Source organism: Saccopteryx bilineata, chromosome 10, assembly GCF_036850765.1.
Source record: "Saccopteryx bilineata isolate mSacBil1 chromosome 10, mSacBil1_pri_phased_curated, whole genome shotgun sequence".
Lineage (NCBI taxonomy): Eukaryota > Metazoa > Chordata > Mammalia > Chiroptera > Emballonuridae > Saccopteryx > Saccopteryx bilineata.
The window spans coordinates 6,829,392-6,846,714 of NC_089499.1; the positions used below are offsets into that span (position 1 = coordinate 6,829,392).

At 43.6% G+C, this 17,323-nt stretch overlaps 1 protein-coding gene across 2 annotated transcripts in view; it reads left to right on the forward strand.

The window, feature by feature from the left end:
• The window catches only part of PRKAR2A (protein kinase cAMP-dependent type II regulatory subunit alpha), a 69,195-nt gene that overhangs the window by 28,282 nt on the left and 23,590 nt on the right, over nucleotides 1–17,323 (forward strand). For both annotated transcript variants that reach the window (XM_066244369.1, XM_066244367.1), the window contains exons 5-6: nucleotides 9,588–9,694; nucleotides 16,550–16,703. In XM_066244369.1, coding sequence (XP_066100466.1) covers nucleotides 9,588–9,694; nucleotides 16,550–16,703 — 261 coding nt within the window. The remainder of the gene's footprint in view (nucleotides 1–9,587; nucleotides 9,695–16,549; nucleotides 16,704–17,323) is intronic.

The following is a 17,323-nucleotide window of genomic DNA, read 5'->3' on the forward strand; positions in this document are numbered from 1 at the left end:
GCTAGCTTCTGCAAATAAGTCTTATGAAGACATACCCACAGTCCTCCCCAGGAGTCCGTCCGGTCATACATGAATCTGTGATATATCGGTCAGTGAGTCAACCATCCCTGGTAAACTAGTCTGTTTGCTAGCTGTGTGCTTATAGGAATGTCTAGAACATTAACCAGAGTCTAATTAGTCTTAGGCTGAATAAAACAAAACAAGGATCATGAGCTCAAGGAAAGGCTGGTTGTGAGAAATACTGGTCTGTGTCAGCTATTTTCTCTGGAAGACCCACCTGTATTGATGGAAAGGGGAATGGCTTCTTTACTATGAATAAAACCCCTTGTGAACTTAATATTGTCAGATGTTCTAAGGGAAGTTGTATATCATTTTAATAATCTGAGGTTTTCTTTTTATTTTATGTTTTAAGTAAAAGAGACAGAGGGACTGACAGGAAGGGAGAGAGATGAGAAGCATCAACTTGTAGTTGTGGCACTTTAGTTGTTCATTGATTGCTTTCTCATACGTTCCTTGACCAGGGGCTGCAGCCAAGCCAGTAACCCCTTGCTCAAGCCAGGGACCTAGGGCTTCAAACCAACGACCATGAGGACATGACTATGATCCCATGCTGAAGCTGACTACCTTGGGTTTTTGAACCTGGGTTCTCAGAGTTCCAGGTCAACACCACAGCACCTCCACCTGGTCAGGCTCAGAGTTTTCTTAATGTTGGAGAATACCTTTTTTTTTTTTTTTTTTTAATTAATTGAGAAGCTGGGAAGTAGAGAGACAGACTCCCACATGAGCCCGACTGGGATCCACCTGGCAAGCCCACTAGGCGGCAGTGCTCTGCCCATTTGGGCTGTTGCTCTGTTGCAACTGGAGCCATTCTAGTGCCTGAGGTGAGACCTTGGAGCTATCCTCAGCACTTGGGCCAACTTTTGCTCCAGTGAAGCCTTGGCTGCAGGAGGGGAAGAGAGAGATAGAGAGAAGAGAGAGGGGGAAAGGTGGAGAAGCAGATGGGCGCTTCTGTGTGCCCTGGTCAGGAATCGAACCCGGGACTTCAACATGCTTGGGCGGCTGACCTCTACCATTCAGCCAACCAGCCAGAACCTGGAGAATACCGTTTTAGTTAAAAAATGATAACTGAATTTTTTAGATTGAATTATATTTTTCTAACATTTTATCATGAAAGTATTCATATATAACAAAGTTGAAAGAATTTTATGTAACACATATTTAGTCACTGCTTTAACATTTACTGTGCTTGCTCTTTATATTTATCTACCCATCCCTCAGCAAAGGGATTGACAAACTGTTATTTCAAGAACCAGATAGTGGCCCTGGCCGGTTGGCTCAGCGGTAGAGCGTCGGCCTGGCGTGCGGGGGACCCGGGTTCGATTCCCGGTCAGGGCACATAGGAGAAGCGCCCATTTGCTTCTCCACTCCCACCCCCTCCTTCTTCTCTGTCTCTCTCTTCCCCTCCTGCAGCCAAGGTTCCATTGGAGCAAAGATGGCCCGGGCGCTGGGGATGGCTCCTTGGCCTCTGCCCCAGGCGCTAGAGTGGCTCTGGTTGCGGCAGAGCGACCCCCCGGAGGGGCAGAGCATCGCCCCCTGGTGGGCAGAGCCTTGCCCCTGGTGGGCGTGCCGGGTGGATCCCGGTCGGGCACATGCGGGAGTCTGTCTGACTGTCTCTCCCCGTTTCCAGCTAAAGAAAAAAAAAAAAAAAAACCAGATAGTGAATATTTCCATCACAACTACTCAACTTTGTTATTGTAGCAAGAAAGTAGCCATAGACAATAAATAAATGCAAGGGTGTGGCTGTGTTCCAGTAAAACATTATTTATAAAAACAGGCAGCTGTTTGTTGACTCCTAATTAACCCATCTTATGTATTTTAGGCAGTGCATTTCAGAGTAAATTACAGGTATCAGTATTCTTTCCCTTAAATACTTTGGCACGCATGCCATGAATTAGAGCTCAATAGCTGTTATAATTTTTTAATGTAAAGTTTGCATGCAAAATGCACAAGTTGTAAGTGTGCATTCAGTGAGGTTTTTTTTTTCTTTACTGAGGTTTGACCAAAGCATACACTTAAGTAATTCAAACCCGATTGCCGGGACATGTGCGCTCTGGCAGAGGGAGTGTAATCGCCGAACTCCGAGAACGGGTTGTAAGAAGTAGGCCACTTGTAGGGACTCGCCGGGAGCCCGGATCGTTGCGCCATGTCGCGGCGCAAGCAGACTAAGCCCTGGCACTTCCACTGCAAGGAGCCGCAGCCTGCGCGCGCCGAGTTGGCGGAGGCGGCCCGCGAGGTGGTCGGGGAACTGGCTTCAGAACTAGATCACGATGCTCCGAAACCAAGCTGTCCCTCCACCGACAGCAGTGACGCCCAGAAAGCCCCGGCCGCAGCTCTTCCCTCCGAGTCAAAGGAACCAACGGCCACCCTGGCAGAAAGGACATTCAACTGTTGCTATCCAGGTTGCCACTTCAAAACTGTTCACGGCATGAAAGATTTGGACCGCCATCTACGAATCCACACGGAGGATGGAGAGGCGGTGTAGATTCGGCTGTGACGACAGTATCAATCTCAGTAGCAACTCCAGGCTGCTCTGCTCCTCCCGCGGCCCCTCATCAGTCCCAGCTCAGCGCTGCGGGCTTCCCTCCACGCCCCAGCGGGCAGAGCAGCCTTGCCTGGAACACGCCAGATAGAGGCATTCTTGACCTTTCATCTGCTGGGGACGCCTGGCAATTCTGTGAAGCTTATGAACCCTTCCCCTAGTAATGTTTTTAAATGTAGTAAAAGCCCATTAAAGCCTGTGTTTGAGTACAAATTGCTAAAAAAAAAAAAAGAATAATTCAAACCCCTATCAAGATAGAGAACATTGCCACTACTCCAGGAAGTTCCATCATTCCCCTTCATGATCAATTCTTGTCCCCTTCCTCCTTGAGGTAACTGCTATTTTGATTTATTCTATGTAAATTAATTTGCCTGTTCTAGGATTTCACACAAATGGAATCACACAGTATGTGTACTCTCTTGTGTGAGACTTCTTTCACTCAGTACAATGTTTCTAAGGTTCATGCATGTTGTTGCATGTATTTGTAGCTCATTCCTTTTTCTTTTTTTACTTTTTATTTTGAATTAATTTTAATATCACACAAAAAATGCAAAAATATGTACAGAGATTCCATATATTCCTCAACCAGTTGCCCCAAGTTATTAACATTTTATGTAACCATAGTACAATATCAAAACCAGGGAATTCATGTTACAATACTACTTAAACTACAAACCTTCACCACTTCATGCGGATTTCACTAATTTTCTAATTTTTTTTTTTCTTTCTGGTTAAGGATCTAATCCAGACTCCCACGTAGCATTTTGTTGTTATTTCTCCTTATGTAGTCTGCTCAAGTCTGTGACAGTTTTCAATGATTTCTAGTCTTTCATGATGCTAGCACTTTGAAGAGTACTGGTTAGTTATCTTAGAGAACACACCTCAGTTTGAATTTGTCTGATGTTTTCTCACGATTGGAAAATGGTTACACATTTTTTGTCCAAACTGCCACAGAAATTATATTGTGTACTTCTCAGAGCATAATACCAAGGGGTCCATGATGTCAGTATGTCTTATTGTTGATGTTAGTTCATTCCTTTTTATTAGTAGTATTTCATTACATAAAAGTACCAGTTTACTTATCCATTTATCTATTGATAGATACCTGATCTATTTCTCATTTTTTTAAAATTATTTTTATTTATTTATTCATTTTAGAGGAGAGAGAGAGAGAGAGAGAGAGAGAGAGGAAGGAGGGGGGGAGGAGCAGGAAGCTTCAACTCCCATATGTGCCTTGACCGGGCAAGCCCAGGGTTTTGAACCGGCAACCTCAGCATTCCAAGTCGATGTTTTATCCATGGCGCCACCACAGGTCAGGCTTTCTCATTTTTTAAAATATCTTATGAATAATGCTGTGGATGTTTTGTGAATTTTGTCCCCATTTTAGTAAAGTACCTGAAGGCAAAATTGTTGAGTCATAGAGTAGGTATGTGTCTGATTCTATAAAAATCAGTTCTTTTCCAAAGTAGTTGTACCATCCTTTCCAATGACATGAGAAATACTCAGTTCCATATTCTTACCAATATTTAATACTCTCTTTCTTTTTAAATGTTAACCATTCTAGTGAGTGTATTTGTCTCAATTTCTAAAAATTTATTTCCCAACTCTATTTTAAAATTTTGAAATATACAAAAATTTCAAAATATTAGTGCCATGATTCTTTATATACCTTTGACCTAGACTGACGAGTTAAGGTTTGCCACATTTACTTTCTCTCATGTGCATATGTGTACATGTATGAGCACATATAAACTGCTTTATTCATTTTGCTCATAGCCATTTGTGAATATGTTTATGATAGCATGACGCTTAAGCCACTGAATACCTTAAGGCAATGGTCCCCAACCCCCGGGCTGTGGACCGCTACCAGTCCGTGGGCCATTTGGTACCGGTCTTCAGAGAAAGAATAAATAACTTATGTTATTTCCGTTTTATTTATATTTCAGTCTGAACGATGTTTTAGTTTTAAAAAATGACCAGATTCCGCCCTGGCCGGTTGGCTTAGCGGTAGAGCGTCGGCCTGGCGTGCGGGGGACCCGGGTTCGATTCCCGGCCAGGGCACATAGGAGAAGCGCCCATTTGCTTCTCCACCCCCCCCTTCCTCTCTGTCTCTCTCTTCCCCTCCTGCAGCCAAGGCTCCATTGGACCAAAGATGGCCCGGGCGCTGGGGATGGCTCCTTGGCCTCTGCCCCAGGCACTAGAGTGGCTCTGGTCATGGCAGAGTGACGCCCCGGAGGGACATAGCATCGCCCCCTGGTGGGCAGAGTGTTGCCCCTGGTGGGCGTGCCGGGTGAATCCCGGTCGGGCACATGCAGGAGTCTGTCTGACTGTCTTTCCCCGTTTCCAGCTTCAGAAAAAAAAAAAAAAAAAAGACCAGATTCCCTATGACATTCGTCTAAGACTCTTGACACTTGTCTCAGTCACGTGATACATTTATTTGTCCCAACCTAAAGGTCGGTCTGTGAAAATATTTTCTGACATTAAACTGGTCCGTGGCCCAAAAAAGGTTGGAGACCACTACCTTAAGGTGTGTTTTCCGCCCCAGCCTGAAAAGCTGGGTGGGTTAGTGTTGCCCTACTGCACACAGGTTGCTGGTTTAACCCCGTCAGGGCACATGCAAGAAAAAATTGATGTTTCCCTGTCTCTCTCTAAACTCAATCAAGAATTTATTTTTTATTTTTTTATTTTTATTTTTTTTACTGAGACAGAGAGTCAGAGAGGGATAGACAGACAGGAACGGAGAGAGGTGAGAAGCATCAATCATCGGTTTTTCCTTGTGACACCTTAGTTGTTCATTGATTGCTTTCTCATATGTGCCTTGACTGCGGGCCTTCAGCAGACCGAGTAACCCCTTGCTCGAGCCAGCGACCTTGGGTCCAAGCTGGTGAGCTTTTGCTCAAACCAGTTGAGCCTGCGCTCAAGCTGGCGACCTCGGGGTCTCGAACCTGAGTCCTCCGTGTTTCAGCCCGACGCTCTATCCACTGCGCCACCGCCTGGTCAGGCTAATTCAAGAAATTAAAAAAAAAATTAATGATGTATTTTTTAAGAATAAAGATTTTTTTTTTTTTGTACTTTTCTGAAGCTGGAAATGGGGAGACAGTCAGACAGACACCCGCATGCGCCCAACCAGGATCCACCCGGCACGCCCACCAGGGGGCGATGCGCTGCCCATCCGAGGCGTCACTCTGTCACGACCAGAGCCACTCTAGTGCCTGGGGCAGAGGCCAAGGAGCCATCCCCAGCGCCCGGGCCATCTTTTGCTCCAATGGAGCCTTTGCTGTGGGAGGGGAAGAGAGAGACCGAGAAGAAGGAGAGGAGGAGGGGTGGAGAAGCAGATGGGTGCCTCTCCTGTGTGCCCTGGCCAGGAATCGAACCTGGAACTTCCACACGCCAGGCTGATGCTCTACCACTGAGCCAAACGGCTAGGGCCAAAATAGGCTTTTTTTTTTTTTTTTTGTATTTTTCTGAAGCTGGAAACGGGGAGAGACAGTCAGACTCCCGCATGCGCCCGACCGGGATCCACCCAGCACGCCCACCAGGGGTGAGGCTCTGCCCACCAGGGGGCAATGCTCTGCCCCTCCAGGGGCGCCGCTCTGCCGCGACCAGAGCCACTCTAGCGCCTGGGGCAGAGGCCAAGGAGCCATCCCCAGCGCCCGGGCCATCTTTGCTCCAATGGAGCCTCGGCTGCGGGAGGGGAAGAGAGAGACAGAGAGGAAGGAGGGGGTGGAGGTGGAGAAGCAAATGGGCGCTTCTCCTATGTGCCCTGGCCAGGAATCAAACCCGGGTCCCCCGCACGCCAGGCCGACGCTCTACCACTGAGCCAACCGGCCAGGGCACCAAAATAGGCATTTTTTATAAATAGAGTATACTCTAATGACAAAAGGTATAGTATAGTAAATACATAAGCCAGTTACATAGTTGTTTATCATCATCAAGTGTTATCTTTATTATATGCAGCTTAAGTGTCTGTTTGTCGCCGATAGCTTATTGGTTGCTTGCGTAACTGTACTAGCCAGTAGGGTGAAGTTGCCACGGCTGAACGCAAATTGAGCGGGTCAGGGGGAAGGTGAACATTTGTTTGCATTGGCAATCATCTGTTTTACATAAAAACTACATCTTAACGTAATTTCTTTTAAGAATGCCTCCTAGAAAATACAGCACTGAAGAGGAGAGAAAAGGAGCTAAAGCTGCACAAAAACGACTTTCTCGACAAAAAGAAACCACTGAGCAGAGAAAGACAAGGCTTGCTTCAGTCGCAGAGCAAATGCGTCTTTCTCGGCAAAATGAGACTGATGAGCACAGAGAAACAAGGCTTGCCTCAGATGCAAGACAAAAAAGCCTGTCTCGACAAAATGAGTCCCTTGAACAAAGGCAGGAGAGAAATGCAAAAAAATGACAGAGTAATGCTGACCGAAATGCAAAAAGGATTAAAACAGTTTCAAACGGAGAAACTTTCATTTTTGAGCATTCCTCTGGTGACATGTATATTAAATGTGAACACTGTCAGTCCTTAAACTTCAAGTTAGAAACTAATCGATTTGACCGTGGCAAGAAAGGATTTTCTCAATGTTGCAACTATGACCATCAATAAGTCTCAGGGCCAAACGCTTAAGCGTGTTGGCATTTTTTTACCTGAGCCTGCATTTGGACACGGTCAACTTTATGTTGCCTGTTCTAGAGTTCGTGAAAGAACGGATGTAAAATTATAAATAATTGATGGTCTTCTGCAAGGAGAGCTTAAAAATGATGGAAAGATCTACACAAGAAATGTTGTGTACAAAGAGATCTTTGACATGTGAATTAACATTTTATTATTTAAATCACCTTTATTTATTGAGCTAGCGGTGGCTCTTAAGAAATGTACTGCCAGTGGTTTCCTTCATTGCACTCTACTTTAAGCAATTAAGCAAGTAGAAGGGGGAAACCCCGTGGGGCACTAAGCAAAGGGGCGTCCTCGCCTCCTGCCCTGGGTAATTCAGTTTGAATTAGCAGACACCTTTGCACAAATCATTTTAATTACAATTTATAATATCTAGAACAGCGGTCATTTCATATGACCGCCGGGCTTTCTAGTATACTATATATTATCGTATGTGCTATCCAACTGGCAGCACAGTGGTTTATTTACACCATCATCACCACAAACATGCAATGTGTTATGCTATAATGTTAAGATAGCTATAACCTCACTAGGTGATAGGAGCTTTTTACCTCCATTATAATCTTACTGGGGCACCATCGTATATTTAGACCGTCATCGACCAAAACATCATTATTCAGTGCATGACTATTTAAACATGAGATTTCTGACAATACTGGGTTCACATTCTACACGAGTGTGGACAGCACATGAGTGAAAGCCTTTTTAGTATTTGTCAGCTTGTGCAGTATTCAGTTTACATGGAACTGTGGAACTAAAGAGATGCTTTTTAGTGATACTCAGTTATTTTAGGTAATCTGGTCACACTGACAGAACACTAATAAATCACCTGAAATTATGCATCAGTAAAATAATTTCCTGGCCAGGTCTTCAATACACATCCTACAAAGAGAAAGTCTTTGAGTTGAAGCTGGTATTCTTTAGTGCCCCCTGATAGTCATTGATCTCCCTGCCTGACAGAGGCCCTAGACTGAGACTAATGTTTTGTTAGAATTTAATAACATTGTTTTGTTTCCATTATACTTATTGGTACATAGTTACCTTCTGGTTGTGGAAGGTAATATTGGTAGGTAATTAATTGTACATGTTGTATAGAAATGATTGAAGCAGTCAAGGCACAACTGAAATGAAGCAGCTAGAGTTGATGCTTCTCACCCTCTCTCTCTCTCTTCTTATGTCTCACTCTCTCAAAAAATAAATACAAAAAATTGCCTGACCAGGTGGTGGCACAGTGGATAGAGTGTAGGACTGGGATGTGGAGGACCCAGGTTCGAGACTCCAAGGTCACCAGCTTGAGCCCAAGGTCGCTGGCTTGAGCAAGGAGTCACTTGGTCTGCTTGTAGGCCCCCAGTCAAGGCACATATGAGAAATCAATCAATGAACAACTAAGGTGCTGCAACAAAGAATTGATGTTTCTCATCTCTCTCCCTTCCTGTCTGTCCTTATCTGTCCCTCTCTCTGACTCTCTCTGTCTCTGCCACTAAAAAAAAAAGAAATTATTGAAGCAATATTAGCTGTATAATAGATCTCATTTCTTAAGTACCAGTTATGTAATACTTTCCTTAGATTTTTCTCCTTTAGTCATAAAAATTGATGAGCTAGATACTATTTATTAAACTCCTTTAATACATATGAAAAAAACTGCCTGACCTGTGGTGGCGCAGTGGATAAAGCATTGACCTGGAAATGCTGAGGTCGCCGGTTCAAAACCCTGGGCTTGCCTGGTCAAGGCACATATGGGAGTTGATGCTTCCAGCTCCTCCCCCCTTCTCTCTGTCTCTTCTCTCTCTCTCTCTGTCTCTCCCTCTCCTCTCTAAAATGAATAAATAAAAAATAAAAAGTATTTAAAAAATAATAATAATTAAAAAAAAAAAAGGAAAGAAAAAAACTGAGGCTCAGAGGTGAAATAATGTCTTTGACTAGTCAGAGTAGTTGTACTCCTCCAAAATTTAACCTCTAATGCCACCCCAGCGCCTTAGATCTGTTGATTTTGTTAACACCTATAGGAAGGTGGTATCATTTGGCTTTGCATATGACATAGTGGAGCCGTCAGGGTCAATAACAGTCATGCGGTTATGGGTGGGAGAATGGGCACCATCTTTTAGATACCTATTTTTGCTTAAATTATGGAACACTTTTTCAAAGCAATACTGCTTCAAAAAACGTAGCAACTGTTCAGTTTCAGGCAGTTCTTAAGTTTCTGCTTAAATGTGAAAAATAGTCTGATTTAGGGGCTTCTACCATGTAATCACAAACTGAGATAAGCATAGTCATTTTTTTCCCCAGCAAATATAAAAGCTATCTTTTCTCCTTGTGTGTATCCTGCAGGAACAGCTTTCTCAAGTACTCGATGCCATGTTTGAAAGGATAGTCAAAGTTGATGAGCATGTTATTGACCAAGGAGATGACGGAGACAACTTTTATGTCATAGAACGGTAGGAGATGGAGCTTTGCCATTGTGTGACTACACTTAATACAATTCATGATTCAGGACAAGCGCTTTACCCTATGCCTTCTTCAGTTCAGAGAGGCCTTAGGCAGATGAGCAAGCCTCCTAGAGCTTGCCCAGTCTATCCACAGCCTACCCCTCTCTGTCTGCTGCTGTCCTGAGTCCCCAGTACACCGCATACTTGGGTTGCCACTATCTACAGTAGAAATTCTTTACAGTTAGGCAAGAGTTATAAACATGTTATTTGCCATTGATCAAGGGAATTGATTTACTGAAGAATAGCTGTGATGCTGTGTTATCATCCAGATTTTTCAATCCTAGCCTCATTTTATAGAGGAGGAGACTGCCTCAACCTCTGGCCTGTTCTGGCTCTGTTCCAGCTCTGTTCCAGGTACAAGCCATGTTGGAAAAAGATGTGCATTTGACCTGCTCACCTTAGTGTGTCCTAACTTCTTGAGCTGTTAGTATAATGTGGGGGACTCCTTATGACATGCTCTTAGTCCTGAAAGGAACACCCTCCCAGAGTTTAAGATCAGTAACATGTTGACTGACCGGTAGCGGCACAGTTGGATAGAGTGTCGATCTAGGATGCTGAGGTCCCCGATTTGAAATCCTGAGGTCATGGGCTTGAGCACAGGCTCACAAGCTTGAGCATGGGTCGCTAGCTTGAGCTGAGGGATCATCGACATGATCCCATGATCTCTGGCTTGAGCCCAAAGTTGATTGCTTGATCAAGGGGTCACTGGCTTGAGATCCCCACTCGCATGTGTAAGAAGCAATCAGTGAATGACTAAAGTGAAGCAACTATGAGTTGATGCTTCTCATCTCTTTTCTCCCTCTCCCTTTCCCCCTTCCTGTCTGTCTTTCTCTCTCTCTCTCAAACCAATAAAAAAAAGATCAATAAAATGTTGCCTCACACAATAACTTATTTTAAAATTTTTTTAGTTTGAAGTAATTTCAGAGTTACAGAAACGTTAAATTCTCATAAAAGTAGATTCCCAGGTTAATGTTTTACCACGTTTGCTTTATTAATTATTTGAGAGTAAGTTGCAGTACTTCAGTGTGTGTTACATAAATATAGGACATTCTTTATAAGCACAGAACAATTATAAAAACCAGAAATTAACCTTTATGTGCTACCAGCATCTACTGTACAGACATTCAAATTTTTGCAACTGTTTTCCTGATTTTCGAGATTCTTTTCATCTCCTTCAAGTAGTTGTACCAGATTCAGTTGGTTCCCTTTTTTGTCAAGCCTTTTCTCACCCAGATTCATGAACAGAAAACCTTCTTGCTCCTTGGATAGTCTTTGGGTTCTTGATATCTGTGACAGTGTAACAGTTAGAAAAAAGGTCTTGTTTAAAAGGGTAAAGATACTACAAATAATATCTCCTAAGTTATATTACCAACTCAATCAGCCACCTCTCTCCTTCGCTCTGCCGTGTGCGCTCCCACCAACTCGGATATCCCAGAAAGCACCCCTCGCATGTGTCTGTAGCTAAGAGGTTGAAATGCCTATCTACAAAGAGAATGATTTGTTACATGTGCAAATGAGAGGGATTATCTTTTGTATGCCATGATTCAAGTAAAATGATACAGTTTCTGACCTAAAAAAACCCTCATCTGTTGGAGATACAGACCCTTAAATAGATAATTTTACATAATGGGGTGGTAACAACAATGATAAAAATATGTTCCACTACTTGGGAGAGGACCTGAGTTGGAAAGATTAAAAAAGACTCTGCTTGCCCTGGCCGGTTGGCTCAGTGGTAGAGGGTCGGCCTGGCGTGCAGAAGTCCTGGGTTCGATTCCCGGCCAGGGCACACAGGAGAAGCGCCCATCTGCTTCTCCACCCCTCCCCCTCTCCTTCCTCTCTGTCTCTCTCTTCCCCTCCCGCAACCGAGGCTCCATTGGAGCAAAGATGGCCCGGGCGCTGGGGATGGCTCCTTGGCCTCTACCCCAGGCCCTTGAGTGGCTCTGGTCGCAACGAAGCGACCCCCCGGAGAGGCAGAGCATCGCCCCCTGGTGGGCAGAGCATGGCCCCCTGGTAGGCGTGCTGGGTGGATCCCGGTCGGGCACATGCGGGAGTCTGTCTGACTGTCTCTCCCCATTTCTAGCTTCAGAAAAATACAATAAATAAATAAATAAAAAATAAAAGACTCTGCTTTGCCTGACCAGGTGGTGGCGCAGTGGATAGAGCATCAGACTAGGATGCAAAGGTCCCAGGTTCGAAACCCCGAGGTCACCAACTTGAGCGCGGGCTCATCTGGTTTGAGCAAAGCTCACCAGCTTGGACCCAAGGTCACTGGCTTGAGCGAGGAATTACTCGGTCTGCTGAAGGCTCATGGTCAAGGCGCATATGAGAAAGCAATCAAGCCTGACCTGTGGTGGCGCAGTGGATAAAGCGTCGACCTGGAAATGCTGAGGTCGCCGGTTCGAAACCCTGGGCTTGCCTGGTCAAGGCACATATGGGAGTTGATGCTTCCAGCTCCTCCCCCCTTTCTCTCTCTCCTCTCTCTCTCTCTCTGTCTCTCTCCCTCTCTCTCTCCTCTCTAAAATGAGTAAAATAAAAATTAAATAAAATAAAAAAATAAAACATCGTTCAGACTTAAATATAAATAAAATAAAATAAAAAGAAAGAAAGCAATCAATGAACAACTAAGGTGTTACAATGAAAAACTGATGATTGATGCTTCTTGTCTCTCTCTGTTCCTATCTGTCTGTCCCTATCTGTCTCTCTCTCTCTGACTCTATCTCTGTAAAAACAACAACAACAAAAAGAAAACCACTCTGCTTTGCAGCTGCCTGAAATGGTTTTGTATCATTGCCAAAATTAAGTAGCTGGTGTCTCCTGGAGGAGAGACTGAAAACATCAATGAATTTATTCTGAATTCCATTTCCCATTCATGGCCTCGTTACTTTCGCCTTCTCCGCCAGGTTTATTATTTTTTTTATTTTATTTTTATTTTTTATTATATTTATTTATTTTTTAGAGAGGAGAGAGGCAGAGAGAGAGACAGAGAGAGCAGAGAGAGACAGGGGGGAGGAGCTGGAAGCATCAACTCCCATATGTGCCTTGACCAGGCAAGTCCAGGGTTTCGATCCGGCGACCTCAGCATTTCCAGGTTGACACTTTATCCACTGCGCCACCACAGGTCAGGCCTCCGCCAGGTTTAGTACAGGTCAGCTTCCTTACTGAGTGGTGAGCTCCCTTAAGAGCAGGGTTGGTGCCACATAGCTGGTACTTGAGTTCATTGGTTTTATTCTCAGCTTCTTGTGTAACTTACGATACTTAATGATTTTATCTGACAAGTAGAGACTCTTTATAGGAAATATAGGAAATTAAAAAAGAAAAGGAAGAAAGTAATTTAGCCATAAATTTATTAGTAGAATATATCCATTACCCCAAATTTAGTTCAGATGCTGTGACTGATAACACACAATAAGAAGGAATATAAAGGTTTCTTACTCAATATCATGAGGCTTTTTAGAGCAAGGCAAGCTCCCAAGAAGTCCAAAAATGACTTGAGGCATTGGGAAGGGGTGACTGGCTTGGAATTTCATGGTGCTTCTAAGGTGGGACTGGGTGAGGGTATTCTCATGCATGGGCTGGCACTTGTGTTGCTTGAATATCCCATCAGTGCCCAAGGAGAGAGCACAGAGCTTTCTTACCAGCTTTCCCAGATATGGGAAAGAAAAGGAAGGTGGATTGGAGTGGTAGGGCTTGAAAGTTATTACAGCCAGACATAAAAAATGGAGTTGACTCTTTATTACATTTACATATGTATACTTTTTATGTTGGATCTTACATTGTTGTGTGGCCTAATTTTAAAACCTACTTTAAGTATTTGTCATGGGATGCAATATTATTCTCTGTCATCATTTATATTGAATCAACATGAATATAGACATATATTTGACCTATCCCTTACTATTATCAGATTAAATTGTAATTTTTGCTGGAATGTTATACCTAGTGACCATCCTATAGTTAAATCTTTTTTTCAGTATTTTTTATTATCTCCTTTTACAGTATTTTTTCTTGTATCCCTATATGACTGCTTTATACCTGAGGATATTTTTCCTCAGGCAACCCCATGAAGATACTTAATCACCTAAGAGTACTTGAGCATGGGCCAGTGAGAATTTATGGGATACCACTGGAGCCATAACACTTCCCAAGCATGGCCCCGCTCTCAGGGTGAACCCACTCCTGCCCCTGCCGGCTTCCCTGGGATCAGCGGGGCTGCTGCACTGGCTCCTTTGCAGCGCCATCTCTGCCACCTCGGGTTTGGGGATCTGAATAACTTCTCATTTCATTGGCTATTCAGGTTGGGGAAGCAAGTGTCCTTTATTTCTCAGAGCTAAAGAGGGTTTAGTCTCTTATTTAACCAGCAGAGATTTTGTTCAGACTCTCAGTGAACAATCAAAGTAAAATCCAAAATGAAAAGCAGCAACCCATTTCTTTCCCCCTGAGTTATTATCTCAAACCTTATCCACATCAAGGGTGTAAAAACGGGTCAGATAAAATCACGACCCTGCTACTTAAAGCAAAGAAGCCCACAAATTCTGAGAGAAACTCACCCAGGTTCACTTAATGTGAGCTGGGAAGCCAGTGGGTCACAGTGGGACCTTTCTTGTACCTGCACTGAGTTTGAGTCTACAGACGGGACTGGGTGGCTTCTTCAGAACCCTGCCATACTATTACAAATTTTGATGTAAGAAACATCCAGTCTGACCAGGTGGTGGTGCCGTGGATAGACTGTTGACCTGGGATGCCGAGGACCCAGGTTCAAAACCCCGAAGTCACCAGCTTAAGCCCCAAGGTTGCTGACTTCAGCCCAGAGTCTCTGGCTTGAGCAAGCAGCCACTGGCTCAGCTGGAGTCCCCACCCCCTGGGTCAAGGCACGTGAGATACAATCAGTGAACAACTAAAGTGCCACAACTATGAGTTGATGCTTATCTCTCTCCTTCCTGTCTGTCCTTGACTCTGTCTCTGTGTCTCTCTTGTGAGAAAAAAAAGAAAAGAAACATACAAACCTGTGGAGAATTTTTTTTTTAATTTTTTTTTTTTATTCATTTTTAGAGAGGAGAGAGAGAGGAAGAGAAAGAGACAGAGAGGGAGAAAGAGGAGAGAGAGAGACAGAGAGAGAGAAGGGGGGAGGAGCTGGAAGCATCAACTCCCATATGTGCCTTGACCAGGCAAGCCCAAGGTTTCGAACCGGTGACCTCAGTATTTCCAGGTCGATGCTATATCCACTGTGCCACCACAGGTCAGGCGAGAATTTTTTTAAAATATTTTATTTATTGATTTTTAGAGAGCGGGGGGAGAGAGAGAGAGAGAGAGAGAGAGAGAGAGAGAGAGAGAAAGGGGAGGAGCAGGAAGCATCAACTCCCATATGTGCCTTGACCAGGCAAGCCCAGGGTTTCGAACCAGCAACCTCAGTGTTCCAGGTTGACGCTTTATCCCACTGCACCACCACAGGTCAGGCAGCTGTGGAGAATTTTTATAAGAGTTTTTTTGAGAAATGAGGTCAGAGGTGGAGAGCAAGAGAGCAAGATTCCATAGTAGTTGCTTCTTGTATGTGCCTTGACTGGGCAAGCCCAGGTTTCAAACCCTAGACCTCAGATTCCAGGTCAACATTTTGTCCACTGCACCACAACACATCAGGTGAGAGCAAGATCTCAAATGCTTCCTCTGTCCTCTAGAATACCAACTAACAATGAAGTTGTTATGTAAAGGATCTCTTTAAGGAATTTGCTCTATGTTAGTTATCTTGCAGAAATATCATATTTATGTTTGTCTCAGTGGTATATTGGGAGTGCCTGTTTCTCCAAATGCTTGTCAGTTCTGAGTATTTTTATTTAGCAATCATTATCAACAAATGGAAATTTTATTTTATTATTTATTTTAATCAGTTCTACAGTCTAGTTTACAACAGACTACAAAAAAAAAACCCATATAGTCATTTATTTCATTATCTACAGGTAAAGTAATTGACCAAATTCAACACCTTTCCTTGTTAAAAATTCTCTGTAAACTAGAAACAGAAGGGACTTTTCTCAACCTGGTCAAAGGCATTTTTTACAAAAAACCTACAGCTAACATCATTCTACTTTTTAGTGACAGAGGCAGAGATATATAGGAAGGGAGAGAGAGGAGAAGCATCAACTCGTAGTTGTGTCACTTTACTTGTTCATTGATTGCTTCTCATACGTGCCTTGATGACCTGGGGCTTCAGCTGAGCCAGTGACTCCTTGCTAAATCCAGTGACCTTGAACTTCAAGCCAGTGACATTTGGGCTCAAGCTGGCAACCCCTCACTCAAGCTGGTGAGCCTGTGCTTAAGCTGGATGATCCCATGCTCAAGCTGGTGACCTCAGGGTTTCAAACCTGGGCCCTCATTGTCCCAGGTCTATGCCATATCCATTGTGCCACCACTGGTCAGGCAACATGATTCTTAATGGTGAAAGATTGAATGTTTTCCCTTATCAAGAATAAGACAAGGATGTCTGCTCTCACCACTTCTATTTAATACTGTATGTGGTCCTAATCAGTGCAATAAGGCAAAGAAAAAAAGGAAAAGAGGAAGGGAAAGAGAGCAGGCATATAGATTGGAAAAGAAGATATAAAACTCGTTTCGCAGATGACAGGACCCTGTAGAACATCCCAACAGTGCTGCGAAACTACTAGAACTAATAATTGAGTTTAGCAAGGTCACAGAATACAAAGTCAAAATGCAAAACTCTATTGGGAATCCCCTCTAACAATGTTTTCTATCGTATATACCTTATATTCATGTACCACCTGCCAGTTCAATTGTGTCTTGTTATCCTTTCAGGGGAACTTACGATATTCTAGTTACAAAAGATAAGCAAACCCGCTCTGTTGGTCAGTATGACAACCGTGGAAGTTTTGGAGAACTGGCTCTGATGTACAACACCCCAAGGGCTGCTACCATTGTCGCCACTTCAGAAGGCTCCCTTTGGGGACTGGTGAGTTAGAGAAATGGTCCCCTTGCATGGAACACAGTATTAATTGCCTTTACTCCTGGTCTCTGTCCTTGGGCTGTTGACTAACACTGTATTTTATAGCCTGTTGTCTGAAAGACACAATTGTGGGAGGTCTTATACCAATGTATTTTTTGATTTTTCTAAAATAATTTTTCAGTAAACTAATCCCAATTACAGGGCAGTTGACTAGGTCTTACGACCTTGCAGTTGTGTCAGCTCTTACTACATTTTCTGTGTGTTTTTATGAGACATTCGGGTGGGGGGTGGGCAAACTCGACACAAAAGACAGCCTAGGAAAACAAGTCATTGAAAGCTCTGTCAAGTGCTTTGCAGCGCTGGCTGCCCTAGGACTAACTTTTCTCTACGCTTAATCATCTACTTGTGCATTGGCTCATGCCAGTATTCAAGAGATTTAGATGACTAGAAAGGCTGATGGCCGTAGTTGGGAAAGAGAATTTTCCTAGACTGTCTTAAGCATAGCACAACTGTGATCTCTATCCTTTATTGTTACATGACCCACCTTCCATCAAAATGAAGAACTCACTTCCTTCTTGAACAAAATAATTTTCCTCTTGTACAAATTCCAAATTTTACTTTTAAAA